The sequence below is a fragment of the Egretta garzetta genome, unplaced genomic scaffold, assembly GCF_000687185.1.
Source record: "Egretta garzetta isolate BGI_Z169 unplaced genomic scaffold, ASM68718v1 scaffold297, whole genome shotgun sequence".
NCBI lineage: Eukaryota > Metazoa > Chordata > Aves > Pelecaniformes > Ardeidae > Egretta > Egretta garzetta.
The window spans coordinates 902,661-926,485 of record NW_009260410.1 but is presented as its reverse complement, the minus strand read 5'-3'; the positions used below and the strand labels follow the sequence as shown (position 1 = coordinate 926,485).

Genomic DNA, 23,825 nt, shown 5'->3' with positions numbered 1-23,825 from the left:
CCCAGAGAGCTGCATGCTGCTGCCTGGCGCGCAGCTGGTTCGCCGGCCTCTCCGCTGCATCCGTGCTTTGGGCCGCCTGCCCTCACGCTCCCTCATGGATCTCCGGGAGCTCGTTTATGCCCTGAATGACTTTGCACCCCTCTCTCTGGCTGAAAGCTGGGACAACGTGGGGCTGCTGGTGGAACCAAGTCCTCCCCACACTGTGAACACCCTTTTCCTCACTAACGATCTCACTGAGGAGGTGATGGAAGAGGCAGTGCAGAAGAAAGCAGACCTTATTCTTTCTTACCACCCTCCTATATTCACACCGCTCAAGCGAATAACGTGGAAGACCTGGAAGGAACGGCTGGTAGTCCGAGCCCTGGAGCACAGAATCGGGATTTACTCTCCGCATACGGCATATGATGCCATACCTCACGGAGTCAATAACTGGCTAGCAAAGGGACTTGGTGAGATTCTGTTAAAAACAAGCAAAAAAGTTAAAATTATCAGTATATGTTATTTTATGTGGGGACTTTCCCTCATTTTCCTTTCTTCCAGCTTTTACAGGTATGATTTGAGTACTTTTTTTAATATTTTTTTTTCCGAATAGTCTTCTAGTACTTCTAGGTACCCTAAACATATTTTGGGGAACTTGACTTGTTGAGGAATACCAGGTACAAACACTGGAGGACATTTTCAGATGCATGACTGCACTATTGGATGTAGTCGGAACTGGTGCAGCGTATTTATGGTCCATCTTGGTTGCAAAGTTTAGGCTGACTTTAAATCCCACCTTTAATTTATAAAGTGCAAGATCTCATTGTTTGCAAAGGACTTAAGGTATCTGAAATTCTTTTTGATTTTTATCCTGTATTGTGGGTCACAAATGAAAATAGCTATGTCTTTTCCAGCCTGATTTACAAACCAGAAACTATTTTGGGTTTGTACAATTCTTAGGATAAAATGGATGGCATTAAGAATGACAATATATATCAGCTTCTTTGCACTTAAAATAGACTGTGCCTAGTGGAGACAATGGGGCAAGAAGTCCCCAGTTCTGGTCAAGGAAAATGGATTCACATGCAAAATTTACATCTTTTTGTTGCATCTCCTTAGGATATGTGCTAAATCAATATTGGGATACTTACACAGCTTTATAAACCAGCAATCTTGTACTGTTTTCTCAGGTGCCTGTACTTTGGTCCCACTGCATCCATCGACTGCACCAAGCTATCCAGCTGAGGGCACTCACCGAGTAGAATTCTGCGCAGACAACACTGAGCATCTGGACATGGTGCTGTCCAAAATCAAAGACATCCAAGAGATCTCCTGTCTCACTACTCTCCCCGCCAGGTATCTGCTTTGCTCTCTAATGTTGTATTCTTTCTGTTGTTTGAAACACTAAGTTGCTGGAATTGTATTTTACTGTTGTAATCGCTTTGTTCCTCTGTGCATTGCTGCTATTTTTTTCAATGACAGTTCTAGAAACTTAAGGAATAATCATCCCTTTCTGATCGATCTCTGTTATACTAAATGGTAACAGCAACTCAGTGTAGCATCGCATAGGTTAGAGGTAGTAAAGAGTATTAACAAGAAATTTGATGAGGACAGTTGAGTTAAATTCCCGTATCTGTTTCTTCCAAGACAGTAGACTAGGCAAGACTAAGCTATTGCAATGCTTTCTTTCTCACTTTCTCTGTAGTAGAATAGCCACTGAGATAGAAAAGCTTTGTTTTCTATTAATAGGATGCTGAAATTTTATCTAGTTTCTTAGCAAGAACCAAGCATATCTTTCCTCAGGGTTGAAGGTGAGGAGCAAACACGAGTCAGTTTGAACTGCTCTCAGAAGGCACTCCTGGAGGTGGTGGCATTATTGTCCCAGAACAGCCTTCTTTATCACAAGACTGAGATTCTCTTATTACAAAAGGTAACAAAATCACATATTACTTCCAATGAATGTATTACTTGTGTGAGCTGAGTGCCCTGAACACTGAAATCCTGTAGTGTAGTAGCATCACAGGTTTCCTATGCTATCCTGTCAGCATTCCCAAATACTGGCTTGTGGGGATTTGAAGCCACACACATTTTCCACACCAATGAAAATGGCTGTGTGGCCTGTACTAATTCTTAAATCAGTTCCAATAGCTAGTGTAATTAGTATGTTAAATTTGAGAACATCACGTATATATTTTTTCATAAAGTTCAGAGGCATTTCTGAATGCCCAATATACTCATCCCTGTACAGTATGGAAAGCAATGCAAACTTCTGGAGTCAGCTTTCTCACAGTAATTCTAATTCCTTTTCAGCCTCTTCTTCCCCACACTGGAATGGGACGTCTGTGCACACTGAGTGAGCCAGTCTCCTTGTCAGACATAATTGAGCGTATCAAAAGCCACCTAAAGTTACCCCACATCCGCTTAGCCATGGGAATGGGCAAGACGCTAGGTAAACAGGCCTGCAAGTACGACTGTTCATGAGAACTAGTATTCCAGGAAGACAAGAAGTGTGAGTGTGTGCATGAGTGTGTGAAATACTGCTGCCTTGGGTAGGCTTACTTGCAAGTAGTATGAAGCATTATTAAAGACACAAAACAGCATTTTACAATTCACATGATAAAATCATGCAAAAAGAATCTCATCTGTATTTTTAGTTGGAAGTTCTATATTATGCTGGTTGTCACTGTGAAGAAGGGACAGTGCACGCTGAATACGAGACATCCTTTTTCATACTTTATATAATGACTAAGATTTTTTTTCCCCCCCAGGATACCAGACACAAATGTATACCATTGCATTGTACACTCCCTTTTGTGACTGGATGTCAAATTTCAAAGCACCTTAAAATAGTGAGATGCTTTATGGTATCCTTATGAACACGTAACTATCCCATGATTTGATGAAACCGAAATAGTGGCAAAGAAGGTGAATTATCCTAGCTCGAACACTGGGTCACTAGTAAAGCAAGCATCCTCTTATCCTAGTTACCTACCCTGATCTCCAAGGAGCACAGCTGTTAGAATTTGTGAGAGCACATTTGTTGAGAACTCTTTGTAACCTACGAGACAGAAGTCTTATTAGAAGCCTCTTATACTATCAGTTGCACTAAAATAATCCCAAACTATTTGGAAGCCTCTCATTATGGTGTGGGATTGTAGTGGTGTGACTCACACTTAAATCAGCAGTAACTCCATGGCAACGTACTGTAAAACCTTAACAGAATTTGAAAACTCTGTGTCTCATGTGTCCCCTCTCCCTAGTGAATGTAATATATATGGAGAATTAAATTTCCTGTCACGATCACATATGTAGTAGCTTGGAATCAGCGAGCATACTGGCAAATTCTTAATGGCGCGGAGCAGCTCTCAGCTTGCATTGAGATTAGCCTTCTGAGAGCTAGAAGTTAGGAACCAGTATATCTCAGAGGCAAAATGCTGCCTTAGTGGCAGCATTAGTTGGAAAACTACTGATGGTGGAACATGAGAGTCCTGGAAAGAGCAGCAGCCTATTAAAGAGTTCAGAAACCTAACTATATGACACCTCACTAGGAGAGAACTAGCCAGCAGCTAGCCTCTGTGCTGTAGTTTTCTGCAAACTTCCCTACCCCTTGAAGAAAAAAAAAATCTATGCATCTATTTGGTACACACAGGATTTTGCTGTATTATCAGAGATGTTATAGGCCCATGATTCTTTCAAATGGACAGGTGTGTCTCTTCCTCCAACAAACTTACATTTGACCCTAAAGTCAAGGTAGTAGTTCTTGTGAAACAATTAATTGCAATGCTGGCATGAAGGCTGAACAGAGGGAAAGGAGTTTAACTGTTACACCTTGCATCCTGCAGAATCGCCAGTGAAGAAGGCTGCTCTGTGTGCTGGTTCTGGGAGCAGCGTCCTGAAGGGAGTGGAAGCTGACCTCTATCTCACAGGTAAAAGATTATGTTGCTGTTTTGTTATCTTTATAAAAATAGTCACTAGGGGGAAAAAAAAAAAAAAAAAAAAAAAAAAAAAGAAACAAGAGAGAGTTGACTGGCTGTTGAACTGTTGAAAGATTTGGCCAGAAAGAATTACCTGTTATGATTGAGAAACAATCAGTTAGTTATTGGGATGATAGAAGAATAACATTAAAATAGAGATACCATGAATCAGATGGCTATGTGGCACATTGAAGGTTATTTCAGTTAAAACATTGCTATATGTGCATTATTTCAACACAGAATCAGCACTAATGGCAGTCTATTGCAACCTTCAGTGTGTTTCTCCTTTGGCAAGATACAAGGTATTTCCTCAGTTCCCTACAGGAGAATGGAATATAATGTAGTCTACAGAATCTTCCAAAGGAAGCCTATCTGACCAAATGGACACTTAGTCCCTTATCCTGTTTTCTGACAGTCAGACAGCTACTCCCTGCAGCTTGCTGAACGCTATGAGGGCTGCCTTGCATTCTGTAGTACTTAATTGGAGCAAGTTCCTTGGCCAGGCATGTCCCATCTCCCCCTTATAATCAGCCCTGCAGAGCTGGCCCTCTGACAACTTCTCTGCAAGGCTTCCCAATTGCTGTTCTCCATCACAGCAACCCACGTGACATCTAGACAGTCCACTTCCAAACCACTCTGCACACTCTTTATTTCCTGCCCAAAGTTGGCAGAATCTACCACTATTCAAAGAGGGCAAGGACTTTCTGTGGTTTTGTATCAGCTGAAAGTCCTTCAAGGGACACCGGAGTCGGAGTGTTCCATCTTCTTATACTGACTGAGCAGATGGTGTCGCATTCCCCCTTATGGGCTATATCCTGTTATGTCTTCCCAGCTTCTAGCTAAGATTCTGCATACATTGCAAAGAACTGGTTACCTAAACTGTACAATTGATGATCTACATGGCATTTCTTTCTCAAAATGGCAGGAGAGATGTCCCACCATGATGTTCTGGATGCAGTAGCCAATGGTGTAAGTGTTATTCTGTGTGAGCACAGTAACACTGAGCGAGGCTTCTTGTCAGAGCTGCGTGATGTGCTAGCTATCCACCTACAGGACAAAATCAACATAATTGTGTCTGAGAAAGACAGAGATCCTCTCCAGGTGGCATAGGAAAAAACCAAAATAGGAGTGAGAGAATTCAGTCAAGAGATTCATGGTATCTTGCACAGACTTATGCAACTGCAAGCTTAATGAAGATGCTCTGAATCGGTTCAGTCAGAATGATTGTATTATACATCCCCTCAAAGTTTGGGATATATTTTGTCATCTGTCATAAATAAATGCCTGTTTTGGGCTACAGAAGGCTGATTTACTCAATTACTGGGCTGCACTTGAATAAATTTACTCTTACTGCATCTCTTTATTAGATATATTTGATAACCATGATACTCAAGGATTAGTTTGTGTAAAATATAAAAACCTGACTTATCTCCAGTTTTAAGCTTACACAGCAGTTCTACCCTACCGCAGTTATGTTGAATCATGTCAGTACAAGTCACTGATAATAAATCTGATAATAGTTAATGGAAGGGTATGGATCACCCATTTGCATTAACAGTTTTATTAAGACACCCCTCATATGCAAACACAGAACACAGTTCAGGTCTTTGGTACTAGTATTCAATTGCACAATCTACCATTAACGCAGTTTTAAAGCTTTTTAATAGAGGGACTCTCAGTTTAAAAAGTTTTGGAAGGTTAAAACTCAATTCCTTAACAAAGCTGTAAATGAATTTAATGTGCCTTTGTTACTTCATTTTAAAAACAGTTTCTATAACTATGGCTCTTAATTACAGGAAAATTAATTACAGAGAAATTAATTTGCTAAAACTGAACACAGTGTTTTCACCACTGATAATGCTTGGGTTTTATTTTTTAAGTTGCGTTTCTTTAAAGAAAAAAAAAAATCTTCCAGTTGCATACCTTACCATCTCTGGCTTGTGTGCACACCAGAAGAATACTTAAACAAAATTAAAATATTTCCATTACACATTTGTAAAGATCTTGGTGCCATCATTTTAAGCTTAAGTTAATAAAACTGACTCACCAAGCAATGTGTTTACCGCATAATTGCCTATGTCTTGTTCCACTTAAATGTAAGTGGAAAGAGATGATTCCTGTGTTATCTGAAGTTACTGAGGCTATATAAAGGCAATCATTCTTATCAATATCATGAGGGCCTCTCAGTAAGCTGAAGAATAGGAATTGGGAAGAAATTCCTTCTTTCCCAAGTAAAGGAAAAGACTGTGGAAGTATTCCATCCAAATCCAACAGTTCTGTATTGCTACAGAAGATATTAAAATGCTACTACCTTAGTACCGACACGGAATTCAAGCCACAGCACATTAATGCATAGATGGGGTAGTTGTACAGAAACAGCATGAAATCAGGATAAAATATGTTTAACACAAAATGCACAGGAATTAATTCACAGTCATTTTCTTTAGCCTGTGTGCTGGCATCACAGAATTGACAGCAGTCAAAAACTGATTCAAACTAACCTTCTCTTAGCAGATGTGTGGTATGTCCTGCAGCCCTCCTGTTGGCCTGTATGGGCACCTGGTAGCCTACCAAAACCTTTAGCAGGTAACTCTGAACTCAGGATAGTTATAGCACTTCATTGAAATAAATTTCACATCTAGAAAACCAGATATAATTGCACTGAAAATCCACCACAGTATCACTATCTGTAAACACATTAGGTGGTGTCTTCCGTAGGTACTCAGAATGTAAATTAAATGTTGAGTTTCATAGGAACTGTGGAGGGAGTCAAAGGGATGCAAAATAGAATGTGGTTGCTGGTTAGCTACAATACTTCTAAAGTTTTCCCAAGAACACCTCTCTTCAAGCGGCAGAGTTCTTGTGCTGCACACCTAACTTACAGATCTTGCATAAGACACAATGCCTTGATCCCAGTTTTAGTGATTCTGATGGTAGCTTAAGTAGTGATAGGCAGGATCCGATGCATTTTGCGAAGTTTTGGAATTGCAGCCTGTAAAATGGAGGTGCAAATGCCACCAAAAGAGAATGTTGGAAAACGTTCTGGGGGAGGAAACTGGAGAGTACTGCTGGCGTGTACCAGTTTTCCCCATCAGGCTCTCCAGCAAAGCTGATTAGGTCCGATATCTGAAGAATCAAATTGTCAGTGGGCTAAGTAGATAGCCCATGTTTTCCATAGAAACAAAAGTCAGGCTGTAAACCTCTGCCTGTTGCTTCTGGTCAATGAGAGGTAGACCAGGTAACAATATTATTCCATGTGATGTTTTGATTCTCTTCAAAAGCTATAAATTGGTATTAAAGGGCAGGCAAACTATTTTTAATTTTGATACCTTGTAAGAAACAATATAAAATACTTTTATTAATTAGTTTGAAATCTTCTGCACACTGCATGAGGATTTGCACAGGTATTTGACATAATAATGAAAATGGGGCTTTCACATAACTGCCAGAAGGATCTCTTTATCTTCCTGTAACATAGAACAATTGTGGAAGACAAGACAAGCTAATGAAAATTAATAAAGTACTTTATTTGATTGAACTATGACAACATTGAGCTGTAACACAGCTACCAAATATTAGATACAAAGTCCCTGAAGTCTGGCTGGCAGACTACAGCTGATGGAACTGTAGGGCTTACTCCCACATACCTGAGAAAAAAAGTGAAGGAAAGCTGTAAGACTTCAGCCACCTCCCAACCTCTAAAGGGCTTAAAAAAAGGGAGAGCTTATAAGTGGCATTTAAGGCCTCCTCCAGGATCAGTGGACACTCCTGATGTAAAAAATACATATATACAATCAAGCTTTTAAAAAATAAAGAAAAAGACTTCACAGCCTGTTCATATTCCTGGATTGCAACTTGGAAAGTAGATGAAAGAAGCTGGATCCTCTCAACCAACAGGCAATGACTTGAGTCCATCACAGTTTTGATTATCTAAATCTTCTTACAAACGGATTTGGGTTTGGGGCAAGTCCTTCAGTTCTCTTGCCAGAATTTAATAAGTTACCCACAGTGCCCCAAACCCGCTAGCATTCTCCTTTCCTCATGCAGTCAAGGCAGGTCTCTCAGCATTATAAATCTTGGCCTCTTCGTACACTGGAAGCTAGTCTTGTCTAACTGGTAAAGGAGTACTGGAAAGCATTCAGTTGAGAAAAGTTGCACCACTAATACAAACTAAAGCTCTGACCATCTAGTGATTTGCGCTTCCCAAGTAAACTGCTTCAATCAAACCCTCCTGTCCGGTGAGGTAGAGAGCAGAAGGCACAATATTACTGAGTTCGTTTTTCTAGCTGTAAGGTTGGCTGCATAGACATGAAGAAGGTATCACCTGAGCCAAGAGACAAAGTAGACAAATCTAACTACAGAGCAGGAGATGCCTTGCTCACAGAAGTCATTGTTCCAAACTACCTGAAGTAGTTGAATAACAAGCATCGTTTATCACAATTATTACATTTCAGTAAGTAGTCCAGCAGCCTCGGGGTTGGAGGGAGAGAAATCTGAGTATAGGCCCCTCTCCAGCAGCCCTTGAGAGGAATTGCCGTCGGCGCTTTGAGAACAGAGAGACGTTACACATCTTCATCCTCTTTCTCTAAGAAGTCAGTCAAGGTACTGTCATCTACAGGAATTAACAAGTATTCCACACCATCAGCTCCCTGAGAACAGACATGCATACACATTCTGTTAACACCAGCGCGCAGCACAATGCAAGCCACTAGATAGCACTGCAACACTAACATTTATTTGCAGTCTGAGTGAGAGCTGGCAGGCATTCAGAAGGACTACATTGCTAAGAACCAGGAATATTTCACTAGAGCAACACTGGAAATGCACAAATACTGAGAAAAGTCAGTATATGAGAAATCTTCTGGTGGGCTACGCTAGCCTGACACTACACAGTTCCTCAACACCGTGTTCCCATATCTAGTCCTAATAATGAGGCAGTATAGTGGTACTAGGCTGCATTCTTCCTTTCTGCAAAATACAGGTAACTACTGGAAGGAGACTGGCAGGCTCCCGGGTCCATTACTTCTCAAGGCGTTCAGGAAGAAGAAACCTGTAAATTGCTGAGTAACCAAAGCATGCTGCGTTTTTACAGCCCCCTATCCATGTAAAGGATGTTGACAAATTAGAGGCATGGAAAGAGCTGCAATTACAGAATTTCAGCCCTTTGCTAGTTCCTAGGTACTCCAAAGAATACAGCTTGTGAGCTAGAGTGGTGTCTTTGGGACACTTAGTAGCAAGTAAGCATCTTTTTTGTGTAAGGTGGCTGCATACCCAGAATTAATTTCTTCTCCCCACTCACCCGCTTGGTCCGGATGAGCTTGTGATCCCTGAATTCTGTCAGCTGTGCCCTGAGTGTCAGGTCACTATTCACAAGGAAAGCCTCCCGACACTGCTGGTAGAAGTCTTGGAAAGACAGACCTGGAATAGAAAAAGGTGAGAACAAGAAATTGAAGTGGTAAAGATTGACAGGTTTTTCGAGGTCTAACAACACAAGTTATCTCCACCTACAAATCTTGCTTTGGCAAGTGGCTACAGTAACGTCATCACTTCTTTCAAGTATACAGACAAGCTAATATTTCACTAATTAATGGACAACAGCTGAATTAACGTTACAGTTACCCTGTTTGCCTAATGGAATTTTAATAGCACTTTAAATGTGCTTCTCAACATAGCTAATCTCTTAATTTCCAACTCCTCTATCTTACTTCCAACTTTCTTTACCATTAACATATTATTCGTATCCCTGCAACACCTGTTAGAGACAGTGACAGAATATTCCACATGTATCCTAGAAAGCAGGGACACATCAGAAGTCACTTAGATAGGAGCAGCATGGGAACAGAATCTCCTATCTTTCAAGCACTAGTTATGTGAATTCATATTCTTCCTTTATTTTAATTTTTTAACTCCACAGTCTCCCATGAATGGTGTCAGTCACATCTAAACATCAAAGCAGACAACAGTAAGAGGAGGTCCTTCAGGACCAGCCAGTCTATTGATTTCCTGACAGTCAGACACAGTACCACTAGAAAGAGTGAGTCTCACTGAGCCAACAGTTACAGCGCTTCTGTTGCTGGTAATGTAACCTGCATACCAAAAGCCAGTGCCGCTGTGACTGAGCTGGCAATGACAACCCCCCAAACAGATGAGAAAAGGTGGATACATACCTGGATAAGATGGGTTGTCCTTGTTATCCAGCTGGTACTGAGCAAGCAGTCTGAATATCCCCCTAAGTGAAAGGAGGAGAAGGGAAAATCAAAAGGGGAAAAAAAAAAAAAAAACCCAAACCAAAAAACAACCCATCACCAATCCCCAAACCCAAAATGCTCCACCATTAGAAAATATTAACTGATTTTTTTCCCTCGTGACCAAGACTTTGTGCATGAATCTCATCGCTGGACAAGGCTTGCTGTCCAAACACTTCATTTAAAGTAACAGATCAGTTGGAACCCAGGTCCTACCATCTTCACCTTGAACACTGTTGTCAGAAAACAGGGATTTCCTCCTGCCAGGTGTAGACCTGAGTAACCTAGTAAAGACTGCATCCTCAGCAAGTGCTACTATGAATTAGAACAGTGCCTTACCTGGCATTGGGAGTGAGACTGCGCAGGACATGCGTTAGAGAGCTCAAAGCCAAAGATCCAGATTGTTGTATGAAAATTGAGTTCTCATAAGACGTTTCTTCCACATAAGGGCTAAATGTGGTTGTTTCATACCAAAGCCAGTTGTAGAGGCTTAGCTTTGCCTGATCCCACACTAGACAGAGAGAAGAGAAAGATCAGATAGAATTGAGAGATTTAGCTTTTCTAAGGTCAGACATCCCTCTTTCATACCAGCTTCACAGATATATTGCAAATCCTTCCAGGGTCAGCAGCGTGCAATGAATTTTTGGCTGATAAAATTGTTTATATGCAGTGACAGACATAACATCCAATCTCCATTTCAGTAAGTCCCTAAATCAAAGGGTACCAGAAGCTTGGAGTCTATTTGTATACTATGATCAGTGACTAGAAGTTCTCAGTATCTTTATATGGTTTTGGGTCAACGCAGCCACAGTCCCCATCGGGGCTTCTAGCTGCTCCCACCATCATCAGATCTATTTTGCACACCAACAGTAATACATAAGCTTATGAAACATGCTCAGCAGCCCCAAAGTAGAATGCAGATTCTTCTCTCTTTGCTACATCAGGCCCAAGGGGACTCACTGAGAGGAGCATTGATGTGATCGATAGAGGCAATGAGGTAAATGCTACGCAGAGAGGATAACTGTGCAAGGATCTGCTGACTTCTTTCTCCTCTCAACATCTGGCTGTCCAGGTTATGAATGAGGACATAGAGCTCTAAAGATGAATCTGCAAGGTCAGAAAAAACAGCAGAGAACCAATCAAAGAAACTGCATACAAAGTGGTTTCCTATTCCCAGTGCAGCCTAGGACAAGTCAGGCTCCATATTCATCACTCCTATATCAAATCACTTTCCTTGTACAGCTTTCTTTGATCTCTATCCCACACTTGGTGTTTCTGTGCACCTAAAAGGTTTTTTCTCAATTCACTATATCACAGTTCTCATCACAGCTACAGTTCTTTTTGCAGTTTAAGCTTTTCTCTTAGAATCCACTTTCTACTTGCTCATGGCTTTACCAGGAATTGTCCTTTTAGCTATGACTTTTAGTCCCATGATTCAAGGTCATTCAAATGTATTTTAGGATGGAAGTCTAAGTTCAGCTACTTTTGAGTTACATGACTAGGATCCTTAAGCTCCTCCTCATACAATGAAAATGCATTTTCTATTTAGGGCTGGATCCAGAGAATACTAACTTCATTGGAAATCTTTCCCACTGAGTCCTCAAAGGAAGTTACAGAAACTTAGCTTAGATAATGCAAATGGCAGATGTTAAAACTTCCAGCTAGCTTGTTGCTGCTATACTTATCCTTGGAGACAGCTATTTCCTGAGTTCAGAAACAGTTCTGGAACAGAAGCCAGTTTTTGTGCAAGTGAATACACACTTGGCTGCCAACAGAAACCAAAGGTTCCTCACTCCCAGTCAGATCAGCTATAGCGTACTACACAAGACTGACTTATGTAGATTCAGGTGGGCACCGCTGTTCTTTTTCACTTAGTCCCACCATGAATACTCCTAGGTAATGATGGAAAACAGAATGTAAACACTTAAAACACCAATGCCATGCACAATGAAGATTCCACGGAAATTTGGGTAGGTATACACAAGCAGTAAAATGGACATTCAAGAAGAATTCAGCAAGCATTCCATGTGACAACACGTGATTAATTCTAACCTGCTTGTTTGACACTGCTGTCCTTTATTTCATCTTAATGTCAGTATTTGCATATATTAAATTTAAAATGACCATTCCACTAAACCATGTACATTTAAGACTTAATCCAGCCTATACTGAAATTTATGGAAAGACCCCCAGGCCATGATTTTCCAGAGGAGCTCAAAGGACCTGATGTCTGTGAGCAACTGTCATCCCAAATTGTTTGCATGTTCTTTGTTCTGTTCATTTCAGTGAGGTTTATATCAGGTCCTCAAGCAGCCGCTAAGAACCATCTTCCCTTCATGTAGCTGGCATTTACCTATCCTGCTTTCCACCAGGAAACATGTGGCTACAGAAACACTGTGTAAATAAAAGCACAAAGGCACTGTGCTAAATGCAAGAGAGATGAGCATTTCAGTTTGCCAAAGGGTTGAAGAGCCTTTGTCTTGTTACAACACTCATGCCTTCCTCCTTCCCATTCTAGAGAACTGAGCGTGTGAAACGCTGACCAAGGTAACAGCTTAGGATCATGTACACATATATTCCTGGCACATATGTTTTCATATACGTGGCATAAATTACAAGCAAGAAAGTATACTGGCTACAATAAACTAAGAAACTGTAACTGCACATATGAAAACTATGAGGAAAGAAAGCGTCCAGGCTCTCCTAACAGTAAGTGGACTCTTGACATTTTTATGTACAAATTTAGTAATTTTACCTTCTTTAAACCTTTTAATGATGAATTCAAGCTGGTCAAGGGGGCTGCGGAAGGTCCCTATATGGTCCAGTACCTCCTCTGTGATGGAGTTGAGAATCTGAAAAAGAAAATAGCAGTGCCTTCTGAAGGGCTCTGGCACTGACAGACCTAGTGCAGAAAATCTGAAACTGAGCCCTTGACTGTCATCAGGGAGGTAATCTGATTTTTACTATCAAATCCCCAAGACAGTCAACATAAACCAGAAGTTTCTATCCCTTTTCAAAACAGTGACATAAAGTAAAGCTTTAGACTGATGAGCATCTATTAATGACAGGAATTACTGCAATTCCTTGGAAAATGCATAGGCTAATTTCTTCAAACTTTTAGAAGAGAGATAGGAACTGCTCTTCATTCAAGAGTCTGATGCTATACAATGCAGCAGGCTTCCTTAACATTTTACTCTGAAAGACTTTAGAGGTATCTGTAACACAGGATGAGTAGGTAAACCCGTAAGCTTTTACCACACTTACAGATCTCACAGTGATGCTGGGGAAGTATCCATTAACCACAAGGTGAACAGAATCCTGGAGTACAGAGGTCCGAAATTTCTCTAACAAATCACGCTTTGAGCCCAGTCCATAAAGCACGATATTGAAACCCAAGCTGCAGAAAAGAGAGCAAATACACTGAATCAAAAAAGAACAAGTCCCTTTTTAGGTTCATACATTCATTAATCAAAATGATCCATTGCCATCTTGCCTCTAAAAATTTAATGTTTCATCAACTCCAGGCTTACCTTCAGCTCACAGCTGACAAATAGTGTTAGCTGCAAGGAATCTGTAATGTGGCACGTGCATCCTGGTAAAAGAATCTTTTTAGCAGCCTGGAGGCCCACAAATTTAGTAAAACATCTATGGAAGAAAACAGTATTGTCCAAGAATATGAGACTAGATCTGCAACTTCAGATAACGAAGAGTAGCCAGCATTCACATTCACCCCCTCACCAGTGATTATATTAAATGTTTACCAAGGGTCACAGCTACTACAAGAAAAAAAAGTAAGCCTTCATAGTGTTTTTCTACTCTGATCTGCAGGCACAATTTCAGAGCAAAATTAAACTGTTTTCATATCTCTTTCTTATCCTAACTGTTCCACAGAGAAAGAGGTAGGAAAGCATAAAGAGAACATGGTAGGGGATCACAATCTTCGTTTATTTTTGAGAAGCAGGAAAAGCATCATGTTGACCAGAAATAAGAGTATCAGGTCACTCAAACACCATTGGGCAAAGATAAGGTGTTCAACAACCGTCACTGAATTCAGGATCATCTACAGATTTTTCCTTCTACCCTGCCACATACATCTCTAACCAATTGCCCAGATCACTGAGTCACAGAGAACTCCTCCTCATGCAACTCTCCAACTTTAAAAGCTAATGTCTTTTTCATATGCTCTGTCACTCCCCATGGACCACAAATTTCTTTATACTCCAATCTCTTGCAAAGCTTCCAAGGGGCTTTCTCCTCACCAACATCTGCTCCTGCCTCAGCACTTAAGTTCAGAGCTGGTGGCCTGCCTTCTCTAAGGCACTTCAGAATCTCAGAGCTCTCTATCGTTGCCCATTTGCTTTCCTGGATGCCTCCTCTTTTCTCCTTCCCATGAAGATACACACAAACCCAGATAAAATTATTCCTGCCAACATTCCAACAGCATTAAGGTTTCTTTGTGCCTAGATCATTAGGTACCGTAGGCATTCAAAGTTAACTGCTACACCACTGGGTATAGCCACATACTGAAAAAATTGGTGGTGGGCTAATCACTACCAACTATGCTGCTGTAAGCAAAACTGATTGTTCACAATGGATACTTTTCTCATCATACATGTTCCCTGTTTGTGAATGCCCTCTAGCTCAGTTTACAGAGGCACAGGCAAACTGGCCAGGCAGAATGCAACCTCATTTCACTTCAGGCATTCAGTTTAAGGAGTTAGTCAGATATGATTTGGTCTACAGGAAACATTGTACTAAATTAATGTCACCTAATTTTAAATTTAAGCAATCAAAGAAAAAAAGTCGCTCCTTAACTCATCCACAGGATATTGTAGACATGAGAGTAAGTTTACTGGCAGAGACCATTAAGTAGGCTTCTTTAGCAGTTCTCATTGGATACTTACTGTAGTTGCAGCATCCACTTGGAAAATAGGGGTTCGTATTGCTGGTTTAGCTCTTTAATTTCAGCAGCATAGGCAAGGGGAGCTTTTTTCAAAAGGTCATACAGTGTTTGCTGTGTTGAGAAAGAGATAAGAAAGCAGTCATTCAAAGCTGAGAAAAAACAAGACATATATCTGGAGTCCTTACAAATACCCCTCTAGTATGCTCTCTAGCTAGGGAGCAGAATAGTCTTCATTGATGGTGCACTTAATTTGTGTTTTTTTCCATGAAGACCCCTCTAAGCACAGTTTTGCTACTGGAGAAACAAAGCAGAGATTAAGTAACCTTATTAAGGGAAATGGCAGCCAGACTAGGACTAGAACCAGTATCACACTGAGTTTTATCTCTTCCCATTGACTATGGGAAAACCGCTACTGAAATAATGGACACACTCAGAGCGTATGCAGCACCAAGCACTGTACCAGGTAGATACCAACATTACAATGCTGCTCACAGCAGCAAGAGCTCCAATCGATGTGCTTAGCAATGGTTCAGGTGTTTGTCACTACAACAGAATGCTCACAAACATCACCTTAAAAAAAAGAAATAAAGCAGAAAGGAAATCATTTGCAGCTGACAGCTAAATGTAGAAAGAGTATTATTTCAAAAGCATCAAGAATCAAAGGATTAAATCAGCTTTAAAGATATGCTGGGATGTTGATGTTTAAACAGCACAGTAGCATGACAAATGGCATCAAATCTACACTGGCCTCTCTTTCTCTTCAATTTTAACAGCTTTGCTTTCCACTTCCTTGCAGTAGAAGACAGTTTACTCTGGAAAGAACACAAAGACAGCTGCAATGTATCAGACAAACATAAAACGTTGAGAGACACAACTGCTAAGCCTTCAATTTCTTTGGAGCCAGCAGTAGATTTAATACTGAAAGCCTTGATTTCCTTCCAGAGCTGTTATGAAAGAACTTGTTAAGAATCCAGATGTTTCTCTGGGTAGCAATTCCAGACAACAGCAGGCATCAGGGAATCTGCATGTATGCCCTCTTTTAAAACACAGATGGGTACAAAAAACAGTCCTAGACAGGACAGCTCCAAGTATTTTACATACTTTCCTGGCACCTGTCCTTGAGTACCTGTCTCGTAGGGTGCAACTGCTTGCTTTGTCTTGTAGAATTGGCATACAGAAAAAAAAATGCAGTAATTCAGTCACCACAATTAGACCGTTCCTGTTTCCTAGGAACTGGAAGGGGACAAAGTGCATTTCACAAACTAGGTAACAACATTTAGAGCTGTCCCAGTCCTGCAAGTGGCTTGACCCAGTAATGTTCAGGTGAAAAGGGTTCTCTCCACTTCCTCTACACATAAATAGTCAAAACAGCTTGTAATTACCCTAAGCATTTCATTGACAAAAATGCTGTTTTCATGATAATTTTTAAGGCAGGTCTCTACAACTCTGCTTCTCTCTCTTCTCTTCCCCCAAAAGCTAACTTTAACCTGTTCTGGTAACTGCAGCTTTCAACTATCTGCAAACCTGATAGTGCCTTTTCCCTGCACCTTCCCTACTGTCTCAGGTTCAAACAACTGGGCACTGTCCCTGCTCACAGCAGCAGTAGGAGACATAATGCTTAAAATACTACTTAAATCAGCGTTATCACCAAGGACATACTCAGCAGAAATAAAGTGAAAATAGCACCATCAGGAAATTTTGATGAGGGAAATCTTCGTCAAAGAAATCAAAAGCTCCAAGAGTTGCGTGATTCCCCATGAAGTGTACCTGGTTCAATCTTCTTTTCCGCAACTTCTGCAGTGTTCGATCTGAAGTGAGCACTTTGGAACTACTGTGAGCTTCAAAGTATTCCTCCACCAGGTTGTCCTAAAAAGGGACAGCAAGATCAGCCACACTCCTGCTACCAGGCTACCCCAATATGAGACATACAGCAAAGATGAATAGAAAGCCAGAAGATATTTGCAAAAATGGCTTCTACAGTAGCATTCTGCCTAGCTTACCTAGTCAGATGGTTCTTTACTAGAGACAGAAAAGAGATTCTGAAAGAGCAGAATATAGCAATAATTCTAAGGGGGTGTGGGGATCGCTGCTGCTGGAAGGAAATCAGACAACCAAGCTGAACACCAAGCCAGAAAGTAATGTGTGCTTCTTTTGGTGCTATAGGAGTAAATTCATCTTTTCTCAGGACAGGGTCTCCTGCTTCATGGACATCTTAGAACTTCTCTTTCTGGAGCTGCTGAGTATACAGGCTGGATTAGCCCACAGGCTCACATGATACCTGTCCAACAGCGATTGCTCAGAAGTATAGCAAAAGCCAACCCAGCTGGTTTGATTTGAAATGAGTCTAGCAGTTCTTCCCCATAGTCAGGTGTGGTCACTGACAGCTTATTGTCATTAAACATCCCTTCAGACTTGCTAGCTCAGGGGTGTATTTTCTGCACACTCACCATCTTGCCCTCCTTAGTTTTTTTGGCTAGGGTGTTTTTGGGAGGAGGCGTAGATGCAGCCTTAGTTTTTGCTGGGGTCTTTTGACCTGATAAAACAGTGATGACTTCTTTCCGGTCTTCCTCATCTTCCTCCTCCGAGCAGGAAGCAGAATATTCACTCTCACTTTCTACATAGGTATCTGGAGCTAAAGCATAAATTTAATGTTAAAAACTAGCAATGACTTATTACACAGAACACATTTTGCACCATCTCGCTCTCTCACATGCATTCTCTAGATGTTTTTCAGTGTTTTCAAGCATATGATTCCTAAATGTATTTCACAGAAAAGTAAAAATCAATGCTTAAGAGGACCGCAAACACACGTAGCCATTTCTTTCCCAGTTCCAGGCTCACAAATTATTGTTGAGTAAAGCTTGCTCCTTGATACCAACTAAGAAACATAATACTACCATAAAGAGTTACTAAAAAATGGACAATGGAATTTCCCATTTCTCTTAGCATTTCTACATCAGTTTTCCCAAATGCCAGTCACACAAGCTGAGTATCTTCTGGGTCACACTCTGCAAAAAAGGTTTTGTAGAAGGCCTCTGTTAGCAATGCTGATTGAAGAGCACGATGGAATCTGGCTCAGTCTCGGTCTCTCAACACAAAAAGAAGAAATAAAACATGAAACGCCACACACTAAACTCTCCTCTGCATTCATTCTGAGCACATATAGCCAACCAGTTATTGGAAATACTTTACCACGAATGTCCCAGCCATCATCAAAAAGTTTTATGACTTGGTTCAAGCAATTGTGCCAGACTTAAGTGCCAGGATAGGTTAGACTCTTAGTTCAGCAACTTGGTGCTTCTAGACCTTCCACCCCTTACCTGAGTAGCAATCTGTTGTAGGAAAAAGGTCTACATAGACTTCCTTAAAGATATTTCTACATTCTGCAGGATGAATCAGATTGCTTCAGTCAAACTGCTACTACAGGCAGAAGCCCACCAGGAGAAATACCCTCCTCTGAACACAGTGCCTTACTGACTGTGGTAGTTGACTGCAAAGGTTGATCTTTACCTGCTAGCCTCTTTCTGAGTCTGTAAGGTGTGGTAGACACAAATTCTTTCTTTCTACTCTGTAACAGCAAAGAAAAAACATGCATTAGAAGCAGCAGCATATACTCCCTCAAAACAACCCTCTGCCAAGCAAATAGTAGAATCAGGTAACATTTCCAAGCTCTTTCAGTCCACAAGAAACAGGGAAAGCAGAGCCAGTAAGCATGGAGAGTTCTTCTTTTGTCATTCAGAGCTAGAGAGGGGCAGGATCAGGTTCCAAAAGGGGCTTAATTCTTTCAACTAATGTCCTGAGATGAAGGGTAGGAAACCATGAAATCTCCAACCAAGATGCCCATCTTGGTCCCTCAGGAAGAGTCAAACCAAAGCAATGACAAACTGAAAATGCTTCAGCTCCCCAGAGCAGTCATCTTCCACATGACACTGTCTACTCAAAGTCATTTGGAAGTCCACTATGGAAACAGCAACCAGGATGACAGAACCACTCAGAATGCTAAGCCCAGAAGAAGTATAGCAAAGGGAACCCAAGCTGCCTGGGCTCATCAAGTTGCAGTGGCATGTCTTCCTTACATATGTGTAAAGCACATGCCTGACTCAGATACTAGGTCAAGTCTGCAATACTTAGGAAACACTTTTGTTAATCCTGTCAAAGTGGATGTGAAGTCATCAAGGAGGGAGCATGGCATCCCAAAACAGAATCTCTTACAGGCATCTCTCATCTTGGAACCTTATGCTGGAAAAGCTGTGCACACATTTCTAGTATGATGCTATACCATTTTAGAAAGCCAACTGTTTCACAGCACTCTCTTTATAACCACCACAACTGGCGGTTCTGGACTGTATCTCTCTGTAGCGTCACAAAAGATGACATCAACTTACATCCCCCCCATGATCACTATTTTTAGTATATCAATGCTAAAGTAAGAAACTGAACAGCACCACAGTTCTTGAATTCCTGTTCTAACAGCAGTCCTTACAATTAAGGTTATTTCTTCCTTTGAGAAGAAACTGGAAAACTATGAATTTAACTGCATATTAAGGGATTGTCTAACATCCTTATTTGTATGATGCAAGGAAATAGTCTCCAACCACGCTAATTAAGCTGTCAAACCCACTATTTGCCCACTGACTCTAAATCCCATAGTCCTGATTAATGGTAGCTCTGGTTCTCCCTGGAGTTACTCCTGCCAGTTTGGAATAGGAGAGACATCTGTACTGTGGATGAGGTTTTTCAAGGTCCTTCCTTTCCAGAACCACAGTAATTGGCCAGTTAAAGTTTTAAAAGTGAGGAAAAAAAAAAAAACAAACCACAAAACCAAACCCCAAGCAAGGTAAGAGTCATCACTCACCCTCAGCTGCATTTTGTTTGAACTTGAACATTCTGCAAAGCAAAAAACAGCATTGTTCAGAGTACTGCATATTTTCAACAGCACCACAAGATGGTCCATTAGAAAAAACAAGCATTCACTTTTCAAAGATACACTGCACCAGAATATCAGCTCCCTGAGTGGTTAATCCTATGAGGGAAGCCTCTAGTTCCTCACAGGTAGGCAAGGAGAGAACAAAGACAGTCAATGTTATCACCACAGAAGGCAGCTTTTAATTCTGGTGACAGATTTGGGAGGCCATCAGCAGGAGGGAAGAGACTGAAAAATGAACTAATGTCCTCTCCCTGAGCACATCAGACTATTTCTGAACAGAAAGTAACACATTCTTGCCAGTGTTGACCTGCAGCGACTTCTCCCACCTGTATTTCTCCCTACAGCATTAGGTGCTCAAATATTATATAATGAAGCATGAATTTACGCATGAACACCCACACAATTGTACCCATTTGGTGCTCAACATGACAGACCAGCTAATAACTCTCTCAAGTGCAAGTATTTCTGTTGAACACAGAGGAAGTCATTAACTGTTCACAGCAACAGATGTGAGAGAAGTTCCTGTTTTCTCCACACCAGCAGGGCAGAACAAAAGATCCAACACCCAGGTGAACCAGAGGCCATGCGTACCAAGCAGTTCAGTCTACAATGTTAAGCTGACTAGAATACTCAAGCATGTCAGAAGCTGGCACTCAAGCATCCACTCCACCACCCACATAGAAACACAACTGCCATTCACTCAGCTTCAGTTCCCCAAAGCAGGACTTACTGCTGCTTTGAGGGGTTTTGGCTGTCTTCTCAGGGCACTCGGGTGCAACACTCTGTCCTGGTGTCTGGGCTAATTCAGAAGCTGTAGGAAATAGGGGGAAGGGATGAAGTTTCACATGTCAGGTACAAAACTCCCAGCTCTGGCTAGTCAGACATGGAGCCATAAGCCTGAAACACTCTTTAAGTATTAATTTCCTAGCTATTACAGAAGTGCACCAGACGCTTCCATTTTTTTCCTAACCCTAATGGTGAATGTAGTCCTTACTAAAGATTTTCAAAGACTGAACTCCTCAGTTAATTCATTTTACAAGTATAGCTGAGGCAATGGCAGAGCACACTTTGCTCCCTGGGAGACCATGTGTCTTTGAATCAGAGCAATATTTGGTCATGGTCACTTAGCCCTTTAAAATTGCTCAACTAGACATAGCAGAGCATCAGTTATAGCAAACACATCAGTTCCCCAGGAGGTGAGTTCTTGTATTCTATTTACCTCTTTCTACTACTTATCAGCACAAGCTGAAGTTGAGTCACCGATCTGAATACGGAAGGCCCCCATACCTTGCTAACAGTACCTCAAGAAAACCAGCCTTCCATTGTACAACTTGCCTCAGTTTTCAAACTGAGTCACGGCTCCAGGAGGGAGCACCAGTGGAAACTATCCTGCTGCAGAAGGAGGTGTAAGAAATATACAACTTCCTAAGACACAGCAGAAGCCCAGCGGAGAAGTAGAGAGATATGAAAACCAGTTTCTGTATAATGATACAGAAGGATGACCCCTCTCCCTTGGATCATCCTTTGTGGGATGTATCAGTAGCTGTGACAGCTAAACACTAATGAAGTTCAGATGGTGCTGAGCACACAAAGACTCTTCAAGTGAGAAGAAACATAGTGGCAGTGGGGCTCAAGTGTCCTATTTGAACCAGAATAGCCCACCCTCTCCAGAACTGCCACTTTCTGATTGCTTCTCCTAAGTCCACAGTTAGCCTAGCAAGCACGCTCAGACACTCTGAGTAAGAGAAATCACCTGACACACAAAGCTTATACTGCCTTTTTTTGACTATTTGCTAAATAATGAGTTATTCTCTTATTCTTCTAAGTTACACAAAGAAAACCCCCTGCCATCATTTGGCACTTACACACAGACTTTCTCCCAGCTTTAAGAAACTTCTACTTTTTCTTAGGTGTTTTTTTATTATCTGTATTTCTTATCCCCACCACGCCTTTGCTTTGTCCTAGCCCTGTGCTTTTGTTTCTGAGGAAGACTGATTCAGAGCCAGATAAAAGCTATTGAAATACTGCAAACATATCTTTTGAATAAACAGAAGTGACAAGTCACATTAACAGAGTACCCAAAAAAAAGACCATAGCGAGAGCAAGAATGAAAGAAAGAGGAAAACATACCCAGCTCTGCCATTCTACCGGAACATTTGGGAGTCTGGAATGAGTAAACTTCACCTCCACTTACACTTGAGCCATTTCCCACTGGATCTGTGAAAAGAAATGGTACTTGTAGCTATTTAAAAAACACTGGTATATTCCCAACCCAAGGGTGATGGAATGCAACATTTTACTACTTGGCTCAAAGGACTCTTTATACTTCAGGTGTTATGAAATAAATATAATAAAATCCTAGAATCATTATCCTCTCCTCTACCTGTTACGATAAGCACAGGCAGAGCTTGTCAGCCCTCAAAAGCAATTTCATCAACATTGTACAACCTTGACACTGCAAGAACCTGAAGTCACAGCTGTGTTAGGTTTTCCCCTGCTAATACCTTGGGCACATACTCCAAGAGCAGCAACATAGTTCTTCTCTTCCAGGATGTCTTGAGCTTCGTCATCTGAAATATTCTCAAGCTTCTTCACAAATCTCTTCACACTGGCTGTCACCTGAGTCTTGTCCTTCCGTACTTTAATACCTAGGATTGCAATAAAAGCTTTAACCTCCTGCTATTTCATTATTTCTGTTGCAGTAATATGCAGCTACCCCATTTAGAGACCAAGTTCCTCTGGTGCAAATCACTAAACAAAAACAGTGCTGAAAAGATGTCCCGCTAAAAGAATAGCTGATCTGTGCCCTGGTAGTCAGCTGACCCTACAGTCCCTCCTTTACCACAGAAGCTGGCCCTTGCAGTCCATGAGGACAAGATTCCCATTTCAGCACACACCAGCTTCCACAGTTTGGGAGAAACGACAGTGACTCACACAGAAAAGTATCAAATTGCATACAAAGGGGATGGTATTTAGCATCCCCTATCCTCCCTAGCAAAGGGGAGCAAGTGGAAAATACCTGGCCTATAGGCTGTCAGAACACTCATGGGAGAATTTAGGCTGAGAGACCTCTGGAGACCGTTTGTCTGACCTTCTGCTCAAAGCAGGACTAACAGTGAAGTCAGATCAGGGCGCCTGTGACTTGCACAGGCAAGCTTCAAGTATCCCCACAGAGGTTCCACACCTTAAAAGTAGTCAAAGCTGCAGCAAAAGACTCCTGTAACCACCACCTCGAACCTCGTTCCGATTTGGTTCTGCGTGTGTTTAACCACGTCAGTGGCTGGGATGTTAGCCAGGCTGTTCGTGCCCCTCTCCCCGGCCGTACGGAGACGCTGCCGTTCGGGCAGCCAGCATCCACATCGCCTTCAGCTGAGGGCTCCTGCCACGGTGCCGCAGCTGCCCTTCCCCGCGTCCCGCGGCGGGGACTGAAATAAACTGCGGAAGAGGCAGCCGGAGGAGAACGACGCCGAAAGCCTCGTCCCGCCCGCAGCCCGGCCGAGGCGCTCAGCCGCCCCGGGTGCTTGGGTAAGGGCTCCCTCTCTGCTGGGAGCCCTCTCCCACCGCCCTGGGAGCAGCGGGCGGCGCTGGGCTGGGCGCTGCCCCGGGACGCCTGTTACCTGCGTCGTCAGCAATGTGCTTCAGGACCTCCTCGTCGGGCACGAACTTCACCTCCAGGGCGCCGCTGCCCTTCCCCTCCGGCTGGCTCATGGCGGGCACCCCGCAAGCACCCCCGGCGCAGCCACGTAGGACCCGCCCAGACCCGTCGGAACCGTCCTCCGCCTCACCACACCGCCCTC

The 23,825-nt window shown here is 42.0% G+C and overlaps 2 protein-coding genes across 9 annotated transcripts in view; one reads left to right on the top strand and one right to left on the bottom strand.

The window, feature by feature from the left end:
• The first annotated feature begins 6 nt into the window (after positions 1 to 6).
• Positions 7 to 5,583, top strand: NIF3L1 (NGG1 interacting factor 3 like 1). The gene is made up of 6 exons (XM_009643561.2): positions 7 to 449; positions 1,170 to 1,335; positions 1,783 to 1,909; positions 2,290 to 2,428; positions 3,822 to 3,905; positions 4,879 to 5,583. Exons 1-6 carry the CDS (start codon positions 14 to 16, stop codon positions 5,061 to 5,063), a joined length of 1,137 nt encoding a protein of 378 aa, XP_009641856.1. The 5' UTR covers positions 7 to 13; the 3' UTR covers positions 5,064 to 5,583.
• Positions 5,584 to 7,355: 1,772 nt separating this feature from the next.
• FAM126B (family with sequence similarity 126 member B) overlaps positions 7,356 to 23,825 on the bottom strand; it is a 74,904-nt gene continuing 58,434 nt past the window's right edge. For 6 of the 8 annotated variants that reach the window (XM_035899103.1, XM_035899104.1, XM_035899105.1 and 3 more), the window contains 15 exons: positions 22,533 to 22,676; positions 22,159 to 22,245; positions 20,759 to 20,839; positions 19,957 to 19,988; positions 18,612 to 18,669; positions 17,549 to 17,733; positions 16,869 to 16,967; positions 15,103 to 15,212; positions 13,463 to 13,595; positions 12,954 to 13,050; positions 11,159 to 11,305; positions 10,538 to 10,709; positions 10,121 to 10,182; positions 9,253 to 9,371; positions 7,356 to 8,602 (listed from right to left, as the gene is read on the bottom strand). In XM_035899103.1, coding sequence (XP_035754996.1) covers positions 8,516 to 8,602; positions 9,253 to 9,371; positions 10,121 to 10,182; positions 10,538 to 10,709; positions 11,159 to 11,305; positions 12,954 to 13,050; positions 13,463 to 13,595; positions 15,103 to 15,212; positions 16,869 to 16,967; positions 17,549 to 17,733; positions 18,612 to 18,669; positions 19,957 to 19,988; positions 20,759 to 20,839; positions 22,159 to 22,245; positions 22,533 to 22,676 — 1,613 coding nt within the window. In that variant the 3' untranslated portion in view covers positions 7,356 to 8,515. The remainder of the gene's footprint in view (positions 8,603 to 9,252; positions 9,372 to 10,120; positions 10,183 to 10,537; positions 10,710 to 11,158; positions 11,306 to 12,953; positions 13,051 to 13,462; positions 13,596 to 15,102; positions 15,213 to 16,868; positions 16,968 to 17,548; positions 17,734 to 18,611; positions 18,670 to 19,956; positions 19,989 to 20,758; positions 20,840 to 22,158; positions 22,246 to 22,532; positions 22,677 to 23,825) is intronic. The other 2 variants (XR_004842619.1, XM_035899108.1) reach the window with 2 other exon arrangements.

What these genes read in the sequence shown, in the direction of transcription:
- NIF3L1 (XM_009643561.2), top strand. Translation starts at nt 14, where the DNA reads ATGCTGCTGCCTGGCGCGCAGCTGGTTCGCCGGCCTCTCCGCTGCATC. An exon ending in AGATTCTCTTATTACAAAAG is followed by an intron (nt 1,910 to 2,289) that starts GTAACAAAATCA and finishes ATTCCTTTTCAG; the next exon opens with CCTCTTCTTCCCCACACTGG. An exon ending in AGCTGACCTCTATCTCACAG is followed by an intron (nt 3,906 to 4,878) that starts GTAAAAGATTAT and finishes TCAAAATGGCAG; the next exon opens with GAGAGATGTCCCACCATGAT.